The sequence below is a fragment of the Euleptes europaea genome, chromosome 4 (genome assembly GCF_029931775.1).
Source record: "Euleptes europaea isolate rEulEur1 chromosome 4, rEulEur1.hap1, whole genome shotgun sequence".
NCBI classification, from domain to species: domain Eukaryota; kingdom Metazoa; phylum Chordata; class Lepidosauria; order Squamata; family Sphaerodactylidae; genus Euleptes; species Euleptes europaea.
The window spans coordinates 10,670,116-10,688,677 of record NC_079315.1 but is presented as its reverse complement, the minus strand read 5'-3'; the positions used below and the strand labels follow the sequence as shown (position 1 = coordinate 10,688,677).

The 18,562-nt window shown below is 47.6% G+C and overlaps 1 protein-coding gene across 1 annotated transcript in view; it reads right to left on the bottom strand.

Annotated features, from left to right (window-relative positions):
• LPCAT3 (lysophosphatidylcholine acyltransferase 3) overlaps positions 1 to 15,705 on the bottom strand; it is a 28,332-nt gene extending 12,627 nt beyond the window's left edge. The window contains exons 1-3 of the mRNA XM_056848307.1: positions 15,611 to 15,705; positions 1,028 to 1,135; positions 138 to 244 (exon numbers count right to left, since the gene is read on the bottom strand). Of these exons, the coding sequence (XP_056704285.1) occupies positions 138 to 244; positions 1,028 to 1,135; positions 15,611 to 15,686 (291 nt within the window). The 5' untranslated portion in view covers positions 15,687 to 15,705. The remainder of the gene's footprint in view (positions 1 to 137; positions 245 to 1,027; positions 1,136 to 15,610) is intronic.
• Positions 15,706 to 18,562: the final 2,857 nt, after the last annotated feature.

Genomic DNA, 18,562 nt, shown 5'->3' with positions numbered 1-18,562 from the left:
ACCAGATTAGCCTCCACTGCTCACGTGGGGGAGCAGGGAATCAAACCTGGTTCTCCAGGTCAGAGTCCACCACTCCAAACCACCGCTCTTAACCACTGCACCACGCTGGAGATGCGGAGGGAAGGGGATCCGCTTACCATCTGAAAGATGAAAGTCATGACGACGGCAGTGACTGTGCGGCCCATGAGCCTCAGGATGAGAAACTGGACAAAGACACAGATGAAGGAGTGGCAGCATTGTGGTCCTGAGAAAAGCAGCAAAAGGCAGGACTTGAGAGCCACGCCGAGGAGCAGCACCGCACGCCCTCACGCACCCCGGGGCTCGCTAGTCACGTAAGCATTTCCGAATCAGGGAATCACAAAGTTGGCGTTCGGCAGATACTAATCCGCTGGTGGTCCCCGGTCCCAAGTGTGTCCCGGCTGTCCTCGACCAGGTCCAGGGCTTTTCCGTCTCTGGCTCCGGCCTGGAGGAACTCCCTTTCCAGTGGGACCAGGGCCCTGCGGGATCTCAAACAATTCCGTAGGGCCTGCAAAGCGGAGTTGTTCCACCCGGCCTATGGTTGTGGGCCGAATCATGGAACCACAGAGTTGGAAGGGGCCATACAGGCCATCTAGTCCAACCCCATTTAATGCAGGATCAGCCTAGAGCATCCCTGACAGGTGTTTGTACAGCCTCTGCTTAAAGACTGCCAGGGAGGGCGAGCTCACCACCTCCATAGGTAGCCGATTCCACTGTTGAAGAACTCTTACTGTGAAAATTTTCCCCCAATATCCAGCAGGTACCTTTCTACCCGCAATTTAAACCCATTATTGTGAGTCCTATCCTCTGCTGCCAACAGGAGCAGCTCCCTGCCCTCCTCTAAGTGACAGCCCTTCAGATACTTAAAAAGAGCAATCGTGTCCCCCCTCAACCTCCTCTTCTCCAGACTGAACATTCCCAACTCCCTCAGCTTTTCCTCATAAGGCTTGGTCTCCAGGCCCCTCATCATCCTCGTCACTCTCCTCTGCACCGTCTTCTCCCCCCTTACCGAAGTTGAAGTAGGCAAGTGAGACCCCTGTTAATGTGTTGTATAGGTGACTGAGGTAGACCTCCTTCTGGAAAAGAAAACGGCGCTGGAACAAGGCAAAGGGGTAGCCTGAAAGAGAGAAGAATACCACAAACGCCACATTAAAACGGAACCTTACATTTCCCAACGTAAATATGGCAGCTACCCAAAGATTTGTTTTTTCCAGGGGTGGCTAACACATTCCATCAGCTTTACAGGTGTCTCAGGCAAAAATTGCAACTCAACTTCAACACGGGGTCCCTATATGGTCCCAGCCCTGACCTGGATGCCGCGGGCTAGCCTGATCTTGACAGATCTCAGAAGCTCAGCAGGGTCGGCCCCTCTCGGATGGGAGACCACCAAGGAATACCAGGGTCGTGACGCGGAGGCAAGCAATGGCAAACCACCTCTGTTAGTCTCTTGCCCTGAAAACCCTACCACTAGACATTGAAGAATGGAAAGAAAAAATGCTGGACTATGCCACTATGGCTAAAATGACGTTTATGGTAAATGCAACCAATGATATGACATTTGAACAGTTTAATGAAAAATGGAAATTATTTTATAAATACGTCGAGACCTAAGGTTAACCAAAATCAATTAAGACTTATATAATATAAAAGTGATGCAATGTTAAGAACAGAGCAGAAACCTTCCCCCGTTACAATAGGCAATGGACCAGGTTTAGAGGGTGTTCTTCTTTTGAACACATTTATAATAATCTTTTTTTTCTGAATAGCAAAAAGAAAGTACGTTAATGTAGTCGGCTTGAGTAGTTTTTAAGCTTCTAGGCTTTCAAGGTGTTTATATGCATGTAATATTTTTTATTGTCAGGCGGATATTCCTTTAAGGTTTTTCTTCTTCTTTTTCCACCTTTCCTTTTTTTTCCTTCGGTACCCCTACTATAAAACAAATTTTAAAAAATGGGGGAGAAAAAGAAAAGAAAACCCTACCAGGTCGCCATAAGTCGGGGGCGACCTGCCGGCACTTTGCACACCCATGTATGGGTCCAGATCCATTCAATCATCTTTCCTCCATGCACTGTTTGGCACTCTCGGATAAGTGGCTTCTTCAGTCATGCGCCTCGACGCTAGCATGAAACAGCTGGCCACATCTGCTTGGTTTGCTGCCTTGAAGTTCAGACTGTTCTTACCCTTTTCTCCATCCCGCCTCCCCCCCTTTTGCTTCAGGCATGTTCTGATGAAGAAGAGTTGGTTTTTATATGCCGACTTTCTCTACTGCTTAAGAGAGACTCAAACCGGCTTCCAATCGCCTTCCCTTCCCCACAACAGACACCTTGGTAGGTAGGTGGGGCTGAGAGAGCTCTAAGAGAACTGTGACTGGCCCAAGGTCACCCAGCTGGCTTCATGTGCAGGAGTGGGGAAACCAACCTGGTTCACCAAATTAGCATTAGAGGGGATAAAAGGGGGTCTCTGCACCTTTTAATAGAACTGTAACTTGCCCAAGGTCACCCAGCTGGCTTCATGTGCAGGAGCGGGGAAACAAATCCAGTTCACCAGATTAGCCTCCGCTGCTCATGTGGAGGAGTGGGGAATCAAACCCGGTTCTCCAGGTCAGAGTCCACCGCTCCAAACCACCGCTCTTAACCACTACACCACGCTGGCTCTCACCACGCTGATCCCTTTGCAAGTCCATAGTGCCAATTTCTGGATTAGGGTTTTCCCTCTCTGGCTTGTCTGAACTAGGCTTTGATGGCGCTTGTACTCTGATTAAAGAAATACCTGGAACTAATAGACTGGAGTCGCCTATCAGATGCCAAACGAAATTTGCTCTCCATTGTATTTAGGTTTTTCTCCTTCAAGACCATTTGTTGGCAATAAGCGTCTATATTCTCCCTGGCCCGTTTCAATGCACCACGTACTGCTGATCTTTTGGGGAGATTTTCTAACGTACCACGTGGCCAAAGGATTTGCTCCTGTAGTCTGAAACATTTTCTCCTCTCACGCAAATTCTTCAGCAGTTTAAGAGCTTCTCTGATAACCCCCCCCCTTCTTGCAACTTTTCCCGTCCGAAGGATTATCACTTACTCAGTCCTCTGTCTGGAAACGAATATCACATCTCTTTGGCAGTTGCCAAATTTATCTCGGCTGCACTAAAAACTCGAGCGGCTGCCTTTAACTTGGTGCCTAGTTTAAATATCCTGTGATTCTGCGTCTATTTTAAATGCAGTTTTAATTTGCTACCTTACATCGTCGGGTATCTAGCTCTTGAAAGCTTATACTCTGAAAATCTTGTTGATATCTAAGGCACTACTGGACTCAAATCTCACTGTTGTACTGCAGACCATAGGATCATAGAGTTAGAAGGGACCACCAGGGTCATCTAGTCCAACCCCCTGCACATCGCAGGAAATTCACAACTACCTTCCCCAAACCCCCAGTGACCCCTACTTCATGCCCAGAGGATGGCCAAGATGCCCTCCCTCTCATGATCTGCCTAAGGTCATAGAATCAGCATTGCTGACAGATGGCCATCTAACCTCTTCTTAAAAACCTCCAGGGAAGGAGAGCTCACCACCTCCGGAGGAAGCCTGTTCCACTGAGGAACCGCTGTTAGAAAATTCTTCCTAGTGTCTCAACGGACCAACACGGTTATCCTCAGAAATTATCTTCAGGGATGCAAGTATTATGCAGGAGCTGACAGATTCACTTCTGGATGCCTCCTAATTACATGAATCTGCATTTAGGCATATGACACCTAAACTCAGCAACAGCATGTAGTGGCGGAAACGCTGAACCAACAAGCATTGAGAGAGTAAAAATCCCAGAAGGAGCACCCTGGAAACATCAATCAGTTTTCAGACAGGACCACAAAAATCCTATCACCAAGGTCCCTTTTTACTAGCTTCTGAAAACGACTAAGTAGTAGTTTCTTCTCCCATAATACTGTCCTGATATACTAATTGTTATCCTTCTAAAAACCTTTCTATAGTTAAAAAAAAAAAACTTTAACAGGACTCATAGCGATCCAGCCAGATGCTGATCATCTTTATTTGTCAGAAGTCAGTTTCAAAGATTCTGTTACACTAGTGGAAACTAGTGTATCAAGCACCCCCCCTCGTGTAGAAGAAGAAGAGTTGGTTTTTATATGCTGACTTTCTCTACCACTTAAGGAAGAATCAAACTGGCTTACAATCACCTTCCCTTCTCCTCCCCGCAACAGATACCCTGTGAGGTAGGTGGGCTGCGAGAGCTCTAAGAGAGCTGTGACTAGCCCAAGGTCACCCAGTTGGCTTCATGTGGAAGAGTGGGGAAACCAACCCGGTTCATCAGATTAGCGTCCGCCGCTTATGTGGAGTGGGGACTCAAAGCCTGTTCTCCAGATTAGAGTCCACCGCGCCAAACCACCATTCTTAACCACTACACCATGCTGCAAGTATCGGGGAGTATAGCACTCCCATATCTGGATGCTGTCTATGCTTGAAGAAGAGTTGGTTTTTTATACCCCGATTTTTTCAACCTTTAGAGAGTCTCAAACCGGCTGACAATCGCCTTCCTCTCCCCACAACAGACACCCTGTGAGGTAGGTGAGGCTGAGAAAGTTCTGAAAGAACTGTGACTAGCCCAACTGTATCAGAATAGCCTTCCCCTCCCCACAACAGACACCTTGGGAGGTAGGTGGGGCTGAGAGAGTTCGGGGAGAACTGTGACTAACCCAGCAGGCTTCGTGTGTAGGAGTGGGGAAACCAACCTGTTTCAGCAGATTAGAGTCTGCCACTTATGTGCAGGGTTGGGGAAACAAACCCGGTTCTTTAGATTAGAGTCCGCTGCTCTTAACCACTACACCACGCTGGCTCTCCAGCGGCGTGTGTGCCTCACAGAGGGATCCCGTACCAGTCCCTCTTGGTTCGCAGAGAGCTCAGACACATCCTGTGCCCTCCCCAAGGGCCCTTGCGCTACAAGATGTTCTCTTTTGCATGGATCTGAACGCACGCTCCCCATCATGAAGCTAACAAGACCACCAGGGACTTCTTGACTCACTTCCTGATGAGGCAGAATCTCGTTGGGCAGCAGAAGGGATAACACAGGGTTTTTTTCCATGTCCCTAAGATAAGGTAGCTCTCCGTTGAGCCCTTTGCAGGTATCTTAACTGTGAAGCCCTGCATGAGTCTAGAACGAGAGCCAGTTCTGCTCTTTCTCTGCACTTGATGGGTGGGTGGCATTACCTTCTTTCTCCAGCACCACACCAAGAAGACAGTTTAGCAGGAATTGAACCACCACCGTATCTTTATCCCGGTAGCCTTTAGTACATCCTAGAAAAGTGCAACCTAATTGAGGCTGCAAATCCTGTGCAGGCTTACCTGGAAGTAAGCCCCACTGAACACAGTGGGACTGCTAAATAGACATGCATTGGCTGGCACTGTAAGTCTGCATATGGTCTCTTCTGCCTTAGTTTAGAACTATCGCTGTCTACAGATCTGGGCTTTCTATTATGACCAACATCCCCCCCCCCTTTTTGGTCAAGCATACACACACAATCCCAAACCACCGTGATAAAAATCTGCCCCGCTTAAAGAAGAGATCGCTTGCTCACTGCTTGGTGATGTTTTAGTTTGTCCTAATATTCCCTATTACTATGTATGGGTGTGAAAGCGGGACAGTGAAGAAAGCTGAGAGGAAGAAAATAGATTCCTTTGAAATGTGGTGTTGGAGGAGTGGGTTACGGATTCCGTGGACTGCCAAAAAAACAAATCAGTGGGTTATAGATCAAATCAAGCCTGAACTGACCGTAGAAGCTAAAACGACTAAACTGAGGCTATCGTATTTTGGTCACGTCATGAGACGACAAGAGTCACTAGAAAAGACAGTCATGCTAGGAAAAGTTGAGGGCAGCAGGAAAGAGGAAGACCCAACAAGAGATGGATTGACTCAATAAAGTCACAGCCTTCAATTTGCAAGATCTGAGCAAGGCTGTCAAAGATAGGACAATTTGGAGGACTTTCATTCATAGGGTCGCCATGAGTCGTAAGCGACTTGACGGCAGTTTAACACACACAATAAAGGCATCTCCCTGCTACTGCTTTTGAACATAGATCAGGATTATTCTCTTGCCCCCAGAGAAGCAGTCTCATTGTAGAAGCAGTCACATGAACACATGAGCACATGAAGCTGCCTTCTACTGAATCAGACCCTTGGTCCATCAAAGTCAGTATTGTCTACTCAGACTGGCAGCAGCTCTCCAGGGTCTCAGGCAGAGGTCTTTCACATCACCTGCTTGCCTAATCCCTTTAATTGGAGATGCCGGGGATTGAACCTGGGACCTTCTGCATGCCAAGCAGAGGTTCTACCACTGAGCTACAGCCCTTCCTTTCAGCGTGGTCCACTTTCCTTCCACAAAGCTTTCTAGGCTGTGTTAATATCAGACCCATAATACGGCTACAACTTTTCTCATTCATCCTCACAATAATCTTGCCAGGTGAAGCTCTACTTTCTTTCATTTTTAAACTGGATAAAAAAAAATACCACTGACAAATCGCTGAACCCTTGGCTGAACCGGAGGCTTGAACACACATCTTGAAAGGTTCAGATCTACAACCTTATCCAGTGAATCACTCTGGATAAGGGGTTTAATGATTTACCGATGGAATCAAAGGTTTCTAAACCTTTCCTAAACTTTGCTTTGTCCTGCCTTAATCTTCCACCGCGTTTATTGGCAGCGGCCCAGGATCGTAAGACTGGAGACAGACCAAGAGCATTCAAGGAAGTTTTTCCCATGACAATTGCCTTCTCTGATGGGCGCATTCATTTCTTTTAAACTGTTTCTGGCGAAATAGATTTTTCAAGGCAAAATTATTTTAAAGCCTCATAAGCGTTGGGGTCGGGTCAAAGTTTATTACGTCCCTTATTACGTTAGGAAACATTGTCCTTAGAAGATGAATAAATTTAGCTTCCTGCTGTAACACTCTTCTTCCTTTGTTAACTTTGTTATATTTGGGTTTGTTAAAGGTCCAAATAAAAAAACAAACTGTAAATCAAATTCAGTGTGGTTCTTTTTTATAAAATGTGCTACCAATGGAGCATCCACGGACACTAAGGGACTTAATACAGACTTTGACCTGACATGTTTTCTTTAGTAAGTTATAGTAGGTTTCCTTTAAGATTTTTACTGTCGCTGGTTCACCTGTATGTAATTCAACAGAACTAAGACGGGTTTCCTTTCACTAAGGCTTATGAGACTTTAAAAGTATTTTGGGTTGTGGAAGACTACTAGATAGTGTCTCCTTTATAGAGTGATTATTTAGAAAGTTATAGGTTTTATAAGTACTTGCCGATGTTTTATGTTAAGGTTTTTTATTTGTCACATCATGATTTTTAATTGTGTGGCAATATGTGTCTGCTGTTAACTATTAATGATTTGTTGTAGCAAATAAATTTTTCACCATTATTTTAAAAAACTGCCAAATCCATTTGCTTAGAAACAACGACAGGACAAAATAAATGAGCGGCACCCCATTGTCAACTATGGCTTGATGTTACTACTATCGTATCAACTTCTGGAATGGGGGTGGGGGGAGAACAGGAAAATAAACTACTAACTGTACTCCCAGGCTGAGAAAGCTTAGGACCTTAGGCAGATGATGAGAGGGAGGGTATCTTGGCCATCTTCTGGTCACTGGGTGTCTGTGTGGGGGGAGGTACTTGTGAATTTCCTGCATTGTGCAGGGGGTTGGACTTGATGACCCTGGTGGTTCCTTCCAACTCTATGATTCTATGACTCTCTCGAACTAGAAACTGATCAGGATTCAAGACATTTGAAAGCAGTTCACTCAACCACTCTGGCTCATTATGACGTAAATTACTGAGCTACTGTGCTCACTTCTTCGCAAAACCACCACAGGCGCTACCCACTATATTCCCAAGCGCATCTTCACAAGCCTACACAACTGGGGATACTGGAAGAAACTGCTGATTCCGCAATACATTTCGGATTTTGAAGACTGTAGGCAGGACGATTCATTCTTGGGAAAGAGGTTGGCCGGGGTCCAACCCCAGCCTTTGAGCAACTCGAGACAACCGATCGGTTCATGTGTCTTAACAGGTGTGTCATAATTTTCAGCATCGAGATGCACAGAAGCCTGCGAGCTAGAAACACCTTTGTGTTAAGGACGGCAGACAGCAGATACTTGTCTGTCAAGGTGGCGCAGTGGCTTCTTCAGCCCATTTCTTACCCAACGCTCTCCTTTCCTGAAATGGGGTGCAGGCTGTCTAAAGAGGGCAGGGGCCCAGACAGCGCCCCACGGAAACCGCCCAGCTCCCCTCGCTTCCTTGCAAAGCAAGAGTCTGCGTACGTGTCTAAGGGCAGTTCAGTTCATCTTGGTTCCTTTGCCATTTGCTCTGATTCAGGCAGAAACACGGCATGAACCATGGAGGCTCCGTTACAGCCTTCCAGAAACCCGCAAGGAAGGGAAGAACAGCAAGGGCAAGTGGTGTAGCGCAGTTATAGAAAGAGCCAGTGTGGTGTAGTGGTTAAGAGCGGTGGTTTGGAGCAGTGGAGTCTGATCTGGAGAAGCGAGTTTGATTCCCCGCTCCTCCACATGAGCGGCGGAGGCTAATCTGGTGAGCTGGATTTGTTTCCCCACTCCTACCCCCGAAGCCAGCTGGGTGACCTTGGGCAATTCACAGCTCTCTTAGAGCTCTCTCAGCCTCACCTACCTCACAGGGTGACTGTTGTGGGGAGGGGAAGGGAAGGTGATTGTAAGCTGGTTTGAGTCTCCCTTAAGTGGTAGAGAAAGTCGGCATATAAAAACCAACTTTTCTTCTTCTTACAAGATAGCTGCTTTTGTGTGTGTGTGTGTGTGTGTGTGTGTGTGTGTGTGTGTGTGTGTGAAGCATGAATGTGTTGAGTGACAGAAACGCACCAGCTTCTTCTCAGTTTCATTCAGGTCTCTAGAAAACACCAAACTCGCCAGGAGAAGAGCAACCGGCCTTAGCACCCGCACAGCAAAACAGAGTGATGCGTCTTGGAAGAAGTGTGGTGGGGGAGACCAGGCAAGTGGAGAAGAGGGGAAGAAGAAGAGTTGGTTTTCCATACCCCATTCTTTTCTAACGAAAGAAGTCTCAAACCGGCTTACAATTGCCTCCCCCCGCCCACAGGCAACAGGCACCTTGTAAGGTAGGTGGGGCTGAGAGAATTTGGAGAAAACTGTGACTAGCTCAAGGCTATCCTGCAGGCTTCATGTGGAAGAGTGGGGAATCAAACCTGTTCCTCCAGATTAAGCGTCCGTTGCTTTTAACCACGACACCATGCTGGCTCTCTTCCCTAACTATTCTCTAACTTTGCACACTTATACACAAAGCAAATGCATCTACTGAAGTACTACAATCATCTAAAAAATGTATAGGTTGACAAATAAAGTACAGAGGTCGTGTGGTGTTGTGTGTAGAATTTTGGACTAGGACTTGAACTCAACTCATCTATGAAACCTTTTGGGCGACCTTGGGCCGGTCACTCTCTCAGCCTAACCTACCCCACAGGGCTGTCGTGAAGATAAAGTGGGGGAGGTGAGAATCATGCACACTACCACCCTGACCTCCACGGAGGAACGGTGGGATAAAAATGTGACGGACAGACCGGACAATGCCCACATTCTGAAACAGGCAAGCACCTTAATTAAAAAAGCTTCTCCATCTGACTGGTTTCAGAAATGTACAACCTGATTAAAGTATTTCTTCACACAACACATAGTTAAATGGTGGAACTCCCTGCCGAAGGATGGGGTGATGGCTGCCAGCTTGGAAGGCTTTAAGAGGGGAGTGGACATGTTCATGGAGGAGCGGGCTACCCAGGGCTACTAGTAAAAATGGATACTGGTCATGATGCATACCTATTCTCTCCAGGATCAGAGGAGCATGCCTATTATATTAGGTGCTGTGGGACACAGGCAGGATACTGCTGCAGTCATCTTTTTTGTAAGCTTCCTGGAGGCACCTGGTTGGCCACTGTGTGAACAGACTGCTGGACTTGATGGACCTTGGTATGATCCAGCAGGGCTTTTCTAATGTTCTGAGGCCAGACATTGTGGAGGACTGTGCATTGACCGGAAGAGAACAGGCTGCAGAATAAATGCTTTGCCTCCAGCTTCAGCAGGAAAGAGACTGGGCAGGGTACAGATGTGGGGAAGTGGACAAAGAAGTTTGCAACCCACATGAGAAGGAAGAACAGAGACAAGAAACGTTGGGAGGGCAAGAAATGGCTACAACCTTGCAGTGTGGGGAGTGTGCATTCACTTGCAGGTCAGAAGACCCTCCTAGATGAAGACCCAAGAGAACAGAAGATGAAGATATGACAAACACCAAGACTGTGGCCGCTATCCATGCTACATGGGAAACGAAATGACTGTCGGCAGACCAGCAGACACCTCAAATGCCAAGGACACCTCAAAAGCCAAGGAGAGTGGTCTGCAAAGGTGGGAGAAGGAGAGTGACCATGCAGAATCAGAACAAAAAATAAGCCACTGACCCCAGGGTCCTGTTCAAAGGGCAGCCACTCTGAGAAATTCACAGCCAGGGCACTGCTACACTGGAAACTTATTCTCTCTAGTATCAGAGGAGCATGCCTATTATACTAGGTGCTGTGGAACACAGGCAGGATGGTGCTGCTGCAGTCGTCTTGTTTGTGGCTTCCCAGAGGACTTCATGGGCCTTGGTCTGATCCAGCAGGGCCTTTCTTATGTTCTTATGAAACAAAATGACTGTCATGGCTATAGGATGGAATGAGAATGAAGCAGAAAGTTCTGTATAAGGAAAATAATTCCAAGTCCCTACACAGGGAAACCCTGCAAGTGATTAAAAAAAAAAAAGAAATTATGAAGAGTAGGCTGAGGTTAGTTAAAACATTCTTGAGAGAGAGAAGAGGCAGAAGTGCGGCAGTTCAAGGGCACGTCACTCCCCAAGAGACCTGCGTTGGATTTTGACAGTGCCTGCTCCTTAAGGAATGCTTCCCTTGCCAGTATCACAGCTGTTATCGAAATCAGAAGATCGGCCTCGGCTCATTCCACAGGCAACCATAGCCCAGCATTCCTGTGCTCTCCTGCTTATGGGATAGCCACACCTTCACACCTTGCATAACCTGCTGGATATGAATGCTTTCCAAGGGTGTGAGCTTGTTCGGATCTGGGTGTTCTCCTGGGAATCAGGTGAGCACGCAAGGCACTAAGCATTAACCCTCAAAGCACCCTAAAACATTGCAGGTTCACCAGATGACACAGTTTATTGTACACCTGAGTTATTTATTGTCCACCATTCCTACCTTGAACATGTGGAAGTCATTGCCATGTAAACTGTGCAAAGGATCGGGGCTCACGCATGCTTCCCCTCCCCACCCCCCGGAAGTAACTGCTACCAAGTTCTCTGGGACTTTCTTCTCAGCAAATATTTTTTAGACTTTGAACTTAGTAGGACTTACTTCAGAGTATATCTACGATTCTGCTGTCTCACTTTAATAACAGGGCATATAGAAAGGTGTTTTGTTAAAGAGATTTTTTTTGGTAAATAACAAGCTATCCAACACTTTGGTTTTTAGCCTCGGCAAGTCCAAGTTCCACCACTTCAGAAGAAGGACAAGAGTTGGTTTTTATATGCTGACTTTTCTCTTCCACTTAAGGAAGACTCAAACCGACTTACAATCACCTTCCCTTCCCCTCCCCACAACAGACACCCTGTGAGGAGGGTGGGGCTGAGAGAGCTGTGACTAGCCCAAGGTCACCCAGCTGGCTTCAGGTGTAGGGGTGGGGAAACAAATCCAGTTCACCGGATTAGCCTCCGCCGCTCATGTGGAGGAGTGGGGAATCAAACCCGGTTCTCCAGGTCAGACTCCACCGCTCCAATCCACCGCTCTTAACCACTACACCACGCTGGCTCTCACATAGTGATTCTTCCACTCTCCCATTTCAAAGCACACTGTGCAGCGATGCTCCCACCTGGAAGAACGATTTTTTGCCTACTAACCCAGTGTTCTTCGTCTTCTCCAATAGACCTAGAACTTCTTTTCATTTCTGCAGCTGAGATGAAGCGATGGATAAAGTACTGCAATGGACAGGCATATTTTATGTATCTCCCTTTCCGGGCAGGCCCAAAGGTTTTTGGTGCCCCAAGTGAGCTAGGACTTTGCCCTCCATATTCAACATAGGGTCAATTTTGATGCTTGCTCAAAGCTCTTTTTTAAAAATGCGACCTTTAAAATGCCTATTCAGGGTCCCGATGCAAAAGGAGAAATTACACCCCCTCACTTGCCTGCTCCTTTGTTCCTTCATTTGCATAGCCATTAGCACCCGCTTTGGGGGCTCTTTGAGGGGGGGGCGGAGCAAACACAAAAGGTTGCGTTAAAGGGGCTCTTAAGAAATGCGAAGCAGGTATGAGCCGGCTTCACAGTCACTTCCTGAATCACGGTTCAGCGTGATTTTTTTTTAAAAAAAATATGCATGGCACTTCAGCCTGGAACGCGCTGCTAATTACCAAGCATAAATGGCCAGAGAAAAATATTGGATATTTTCATTTCTAAGACATAATATATTCACACACACACACACACAGAGAGAGAGAGAGAGAGAGAGAAAACCATTCACTTCTGTCTAATTTGGCATCTCTGAAACACTGGGGGCCTATGCACCTACTATGGTCAGGCCATCCCTGGACCTCTGCCATCCCCCTGCCCCCCATTTCTGGGACATGCATCTTTCACACGTTAAAAGCCATCACTGTTTAAAGTTATGGGAACCTAGATAGAAGGTTTGTATTTATTTTACACGTTTAGCTGTGTGGGTCTTGTAGCCACATGATCTCCCGCCTGCTTCTCTGGCCGGCTAGTTTTAACACACAATCTGATCTTTTTCTAACACCAGGGATGACTTAGAGCCCCTTACCCATCATGCACTGGGCTGCATCCCCACAGCTAGGTATCAAAATAGCGTGTGCTTGCAGGCACAAGTAATGATCGCAGATGGCCCGGAGGCTCGAACGATGGATTAAATTTAGAGCAGAAAAAACTTTTGAGAACCGCCGCCCCGAGGCCGGCCGTATCACTTGAGCATCTGGCAAAGCGCACATCCTAAGCATTACTGTGACTCCTCAGTTTCGTACAAACTGGTCCTATCCATCTACTAATGACTCAGAGAATCTAGCAGATCCTGCTGCTCAGATGGCATCTTCACAGACGTCTCCATGCTGATGCTCAAATTGCCTTCCATTTCAAAACTACACAGGTCCCTTCTACATAAAACGCTCCTCGCCCAAAGACTGCATAACAGGCAGAAGCGGAAATCCCTCGGCCCTAAAGTAAGTCTCACTTCCACATAACTACATTGCAGGCTCAGAATCCATCCCAGTACATCATTCATATAATGAGTACCCACTGATCATGCTTTAAGCTTATAATGTTTTTAAGTAGAGGAAGAATTGGTTTTAATACCCTTCTTTTCTCTACCTTTAAGGAGTCTCAATGTGGCTTACAATCGCCTTCCCTTCCTTTCAACAGACACCTTGTGAGGCTGAGGGAGTTCTGAGAGAACTGTGACTAGCCCAAGGTCACCCAGCAGGATTCATGTGTAGGAGTGGGGAATCAAACCCGCTTCTCCAGATTAGAATTTGCTGCTCATGTGGGGGAATGGGGAATCCAACCCGGTTCTCCAGATTACAGTCCGCCGCTCTTAACCACTACACCAACCTGACTCTCCAGTAGCTGGGGGGGGGGGGGGCCTGACACACACACACCCCGCCCGATGCAAGATAACAGGACCTTTTTAAAAACTGTACGGAAGAGGTAATTTGCAGGAGTGAGACAGCAATTGTGGCTTCTGTCTTCTCCAGAGAGATTAAAAAAAGAAGGGAGTTAGTTATTCAGCCACCTTCTTTGCATCCCACAGCTTGCCAATCAAGTCTTCACGGCAGACCAGTGGGCACCTCAGATGCCAAGGAGGGTGGTCTGCAGAGGTGGGGGGAGGAGAGTGACCATGCAAAATCAGAAAAAAAAAGCCACTGACCCTAGCATCCTGTTCAAAAGGCAGCCAAGCCAAAACCTCTAAGAAATTCACGGCCAGGGCCCTGCTTCCACTGTTTGCTGGCCCTCGGCCAGGACTCATGTCAACACAGGAAGCTGCCTCATAGAAAGAGGCAGCCAGCCAATGACAGCCTGCATGGTGTAGTGGTCAGCGTGTCAGGCCAGGATCTGCGAGGCCCCGGGTTCAAATCCCCGCTCTGCCGTGAAACTTTCCGGGGTCACCTCAGGCCAGCCGCCCTGGGCCTAATCTACTTCACAAGGCCGTTCCGAGGAGAAGATGGAGACAAATGCCACACGGAGCTCTTCGGAGGGATGGCGCGGTGCAGCATACCAAGCAAATAGAATTAACCCTGTATGGCCCACTCCAACCAGCAAAACTCAACAGGGTGTCGAAAAGCACGGCCCTCCTGCGGAATCTTAAGGTGATACCAGGGATCTTATTCTCCCACTTGGGCCCATTTCACATTCTGACCTCTGGAACCCCCGACCCCTGCTTCTCAGACACATAAGAACATAAGGGGGGGGGGGAAAGAACATATAAGGAAAGCCCCGCTGGATCAGACCGAGGCCCATCGAGTCCAGCAGTCTGTTCACCCAGTGGCCACCCAGGTGCCTCCAGGAGGCCCACAAACAAGATGACTGCAGCAGCATTTATCCTGCCTGTGTTCCACAGCACCTAAAATAATAGGCATGCTCCTATGATTCTGGAGAGAACAGGTATGCATCATGACTAGTATTTCTTTTGACTAGTAGCCCTGGATAGCCCTCTCCTCCAGGAACATGCCCACTCCCCTCTTCAAGCCTTCCAAGTTGGCAGCCATCACCACATCCTGGGGAAGGGAGTTCCACAAGTACATAGATATATAAGATAGATAAGATAGCTAGGAATAGCCCTGCCGGATCAGACCCAGGCCCATCAAGTCCAGCAGACCGTTCACACGGCGGCTAATCAGGTGCCTCGAGGAAGCCCACAAGCAAGACGACTGCAGCAGCGTTATTCTCCCTGTGTTCCACGGCACCTAATAGAATTGTATATAATTATAATAAGAACATAAGAAAAGCCCTGCTGGATCAGACCGAGGTCCATTGAGTCCAGCAGTCTGTTCACACAGGGGCCAACCAGGTGCCTCTAGGGCAGGGAGTTCCACAAGTAAATAGATAGATAAGATAGATAAGATAAGAGAGATAAGACAGATAAGAAAGGCCCTGCTGGATCAGACCCAGGCCCATCAAGTCCAGCTGTCTGTTCCCACAGGGGCCAACCAGGTGCCTCCTGGAAGCCCCCAAACAAGACGACTGCAGCAGCACCATCCTGCCTGTGTTCCCCAGCACCTGCTCCTCTGATCCTGGAGAGGATAGGTATGCACGTGGTCTTTCCCCCCCGACTTCCCCCATGTTAGGCTCACAACAGCCCCGCGAGGTAGGCTACAGGTGGTCTGGCAAGCTCTGGCGCAAAGGGTAGGAGGGGATCGCGAGCCGTGCCACCTGCAGAAGTCCCTGGCCGGCGCTTGCCTTCCCCCGGTCCCGCACCGCGCCCGGCCCGTTACCCACCCATCAAGATGGACAGGATGAGGCGCAGCGCCTGCTCCGAGGAGCCCAGCGACTGGGCGATCTCCGCCAAGCTCATGCCCAGCCGGAACGGTGCCGCCGCCGCCGCCATCTTGTCCGCCGGGCCGTTCCGCCGGACCCCCTTCAGCAACCGGCGACGGCAGAAAGCGGCAGCCCCACCACCACCGCCGCGGCGGCCCCCGCACCCAGGCCACGCCCCCTCCGGCCTCTCTCCCCGCGCCTATTGGCCGCCCGCCTCACGGCTCCCGCCTCTCATTGGCTAACAGGTGGCAGGAGGGCGGGGCCCGAGGTGTCAACGCTTAACTGAGGCAAAGGTTACCCCCCGCGAGCCCCCCCCCTTTCGGCTGCCTCGCGCACACACGTGAGGGCGGTGTCCGATTGGCGCGGGCCGGGAGGGAGGGCCGTTTCCTATTGGGGACGGAAGGAGCGTGAGGCGGATCTCGGCCTCTCATTGGCTGTCCCCGAGACAGGAGAGAGGCAGGCGGGGAGGGGGTCGGAGCGGGGGGCGTTCCCGAGGTTACTCTCGGGCACGAGGCAGAAGGGAGGAGTGGGCGTGTCCTCCGTCGGGGGCCAACATGCGCTGGGCCGAACTGTCAGTGGGGCACTGTGGCCACGCCCCCTCTCATAAATATTAAGAAGGCAGCACGCCTGTGCCAATCTGGTGAATGGACGTCTGTCGGCACGTATTTTTTTTGGCGTGTCTTTTGTGGTTAGAAGACAATGGAACCGGGGATCAATGCAATCCATGCAGCAAGCTGAACGCTTAAAAAAAAAACTTTTTTTAAAAAATAACATTTATATTAAAAAAAAATGTTTTAAAGTTAATTCTGTGCTACTGATCTCCTCGGTTTTTTTAAAAGCGCTGAGCATGAGCGCGTTCTGTTATCCTAGCACCTGGTTTCCTTCCTTATTCAAGAAAGCGGAGCCGGAGAGGTTTATGTCTCCGTTTATGCCTTCTCATTACTCATGCTTAAAAGTAGGAATATCAATTTCGGGCCATGCATTATTCATCCATTTCAATGTGCATCCCCCCTCCCTCTTTGGTACAGGTGTTCGTGAAAAGATGTTATTCCAATTTATTTAGTCTGTCTATATATATATATATATATATCTTGCTTCATATATATATATATTTATATGTATGTGTATATATATATATATATATGTATGTGTGTGTGTGTGTGTGTGTATATATATATATATATATATATATATATATATATGTATATGTATATATACAATGGATATATATATATATATAATGTATATACAATTGATATATACAAATATACAATGAATATATATACAATGAAAAGAATAAGCAAAGAAGTCTACACACACACACATATATATAAAAGAATAAGCCAAGAAGTCTACACACACACACACACATGTGTAGACTTCTTGGCTTATTCTTTTCATTGTTCATGATTTGCTGTTTCTATTTTGTATGTTAACTTTCTATTGAAAATCAAGACTGAGACAAATATATCTTTATAAAATCTGATATTTATTATAGGAACTATTAATATTTGGATGGCTGAAGAAGCTGCCCTCGGGCAGTGAAAACATAGCAGTGCACCCGGACCTCGTTTCCAATTGTTCTCTTGCTTCATTGAAGTTCCTTAAGATAGCAATTAGCAAGGAAAGAAAATACCCCTTGAAAGAATCTCTTATGAAGATGTTACAGTAGCATTGTATTTAGCTACAAGTCTGTCAGTTTTATGTCTTGTTAGTTTTGTGTTTATTGTTGTTGTAACGTGTACATGGTGATTGAATTGTGACAAACACTTTTGTATGTTTTGTTGTTAATATAGTTCATTATAATTGAGCCTTGTACTATTCCTTAACACAGCCAGTCTATGTAGTACTAGTGCTTCCTTTTCTATTGTAACCTCCAGGTACTAGCTGGAGATCGCCTGCTATTACAACTGATCTCCAGCCAATAGAGATCAGTTCACCTAGGGGAAATGGTCGCTTTGGCAATTGAAGTCCCTCCTCTCCCCCAAACCCCACCCCAAAAATCTCCAGGTATTTCCCAACCTGGAGCTGGCAACTCTAATCTGGAGGTTTTCTTGACCACCCTTTGGGAGATTTCTTTCACCATGGCTGGAGCTACGGTTAAAGCCCTGGCCAGTCTGTGGCATACAGCAGTGACCTGGGTGGGGTCACCAGCTCTGGGTGAGAAAATTCCTGGAGATTTGGGGATTGAGCCTGGGTCTGGCAGATTTTACGGAGGGGAGTAAAGTTGCCAGCTCTGGGTTGGGAAACACCTGGAGATTTTGGGGGGTGGAGCCTGAGGAGGGTGGGGCTTGGGAAGGGACTTCAGTGGGGTATAATGCCGTAGAGTCCACATTCCAAAGCAGCCGTTTTCTCCAGGGGAACTAATCTCTGTTGTCTACAGATTAGTTATAATTCTGTGAAGCGTCCAGGCTCCACCAGGACGTTGGCAACACTAGCCATGGGCACTCCTACGGAACAGAGGCTGATTCCCCCAATGATGTCTAGTATACCAGGGAGCAGAGACAACAATGTTAAACACCAAATGAAACAAGAAGCTAACTTTTATTTATGGTATTAACATAACACTGAAGAAGCTAAGGAAGAAGTTACAAAGTTTTGCTTCCTTTGAACTTTTGAACGGTGGTCCTATATTCCCGCAACTGGGATCCTTTGGTTACAAATTGACTATTTTTCAGCCCACTCTAAGCAGCAATTGTGCACAGTCTCCCATCCAAGTATGCATGCACGCACCCTGCTTAGCTTCCGAGGATCTGACATGGTCAGGCTATATTATCCCACCTTCCTTCCCTCTTTCCAAATGCTCCACAGGTACAAAGCTCCCTTCTAGGGGTTAGGTGCTGAAGCAAAGGATTATGGTCTAACTCCAGATACTTTTGGATGATACTAATTATCTGGATCCATTCCAGTCTA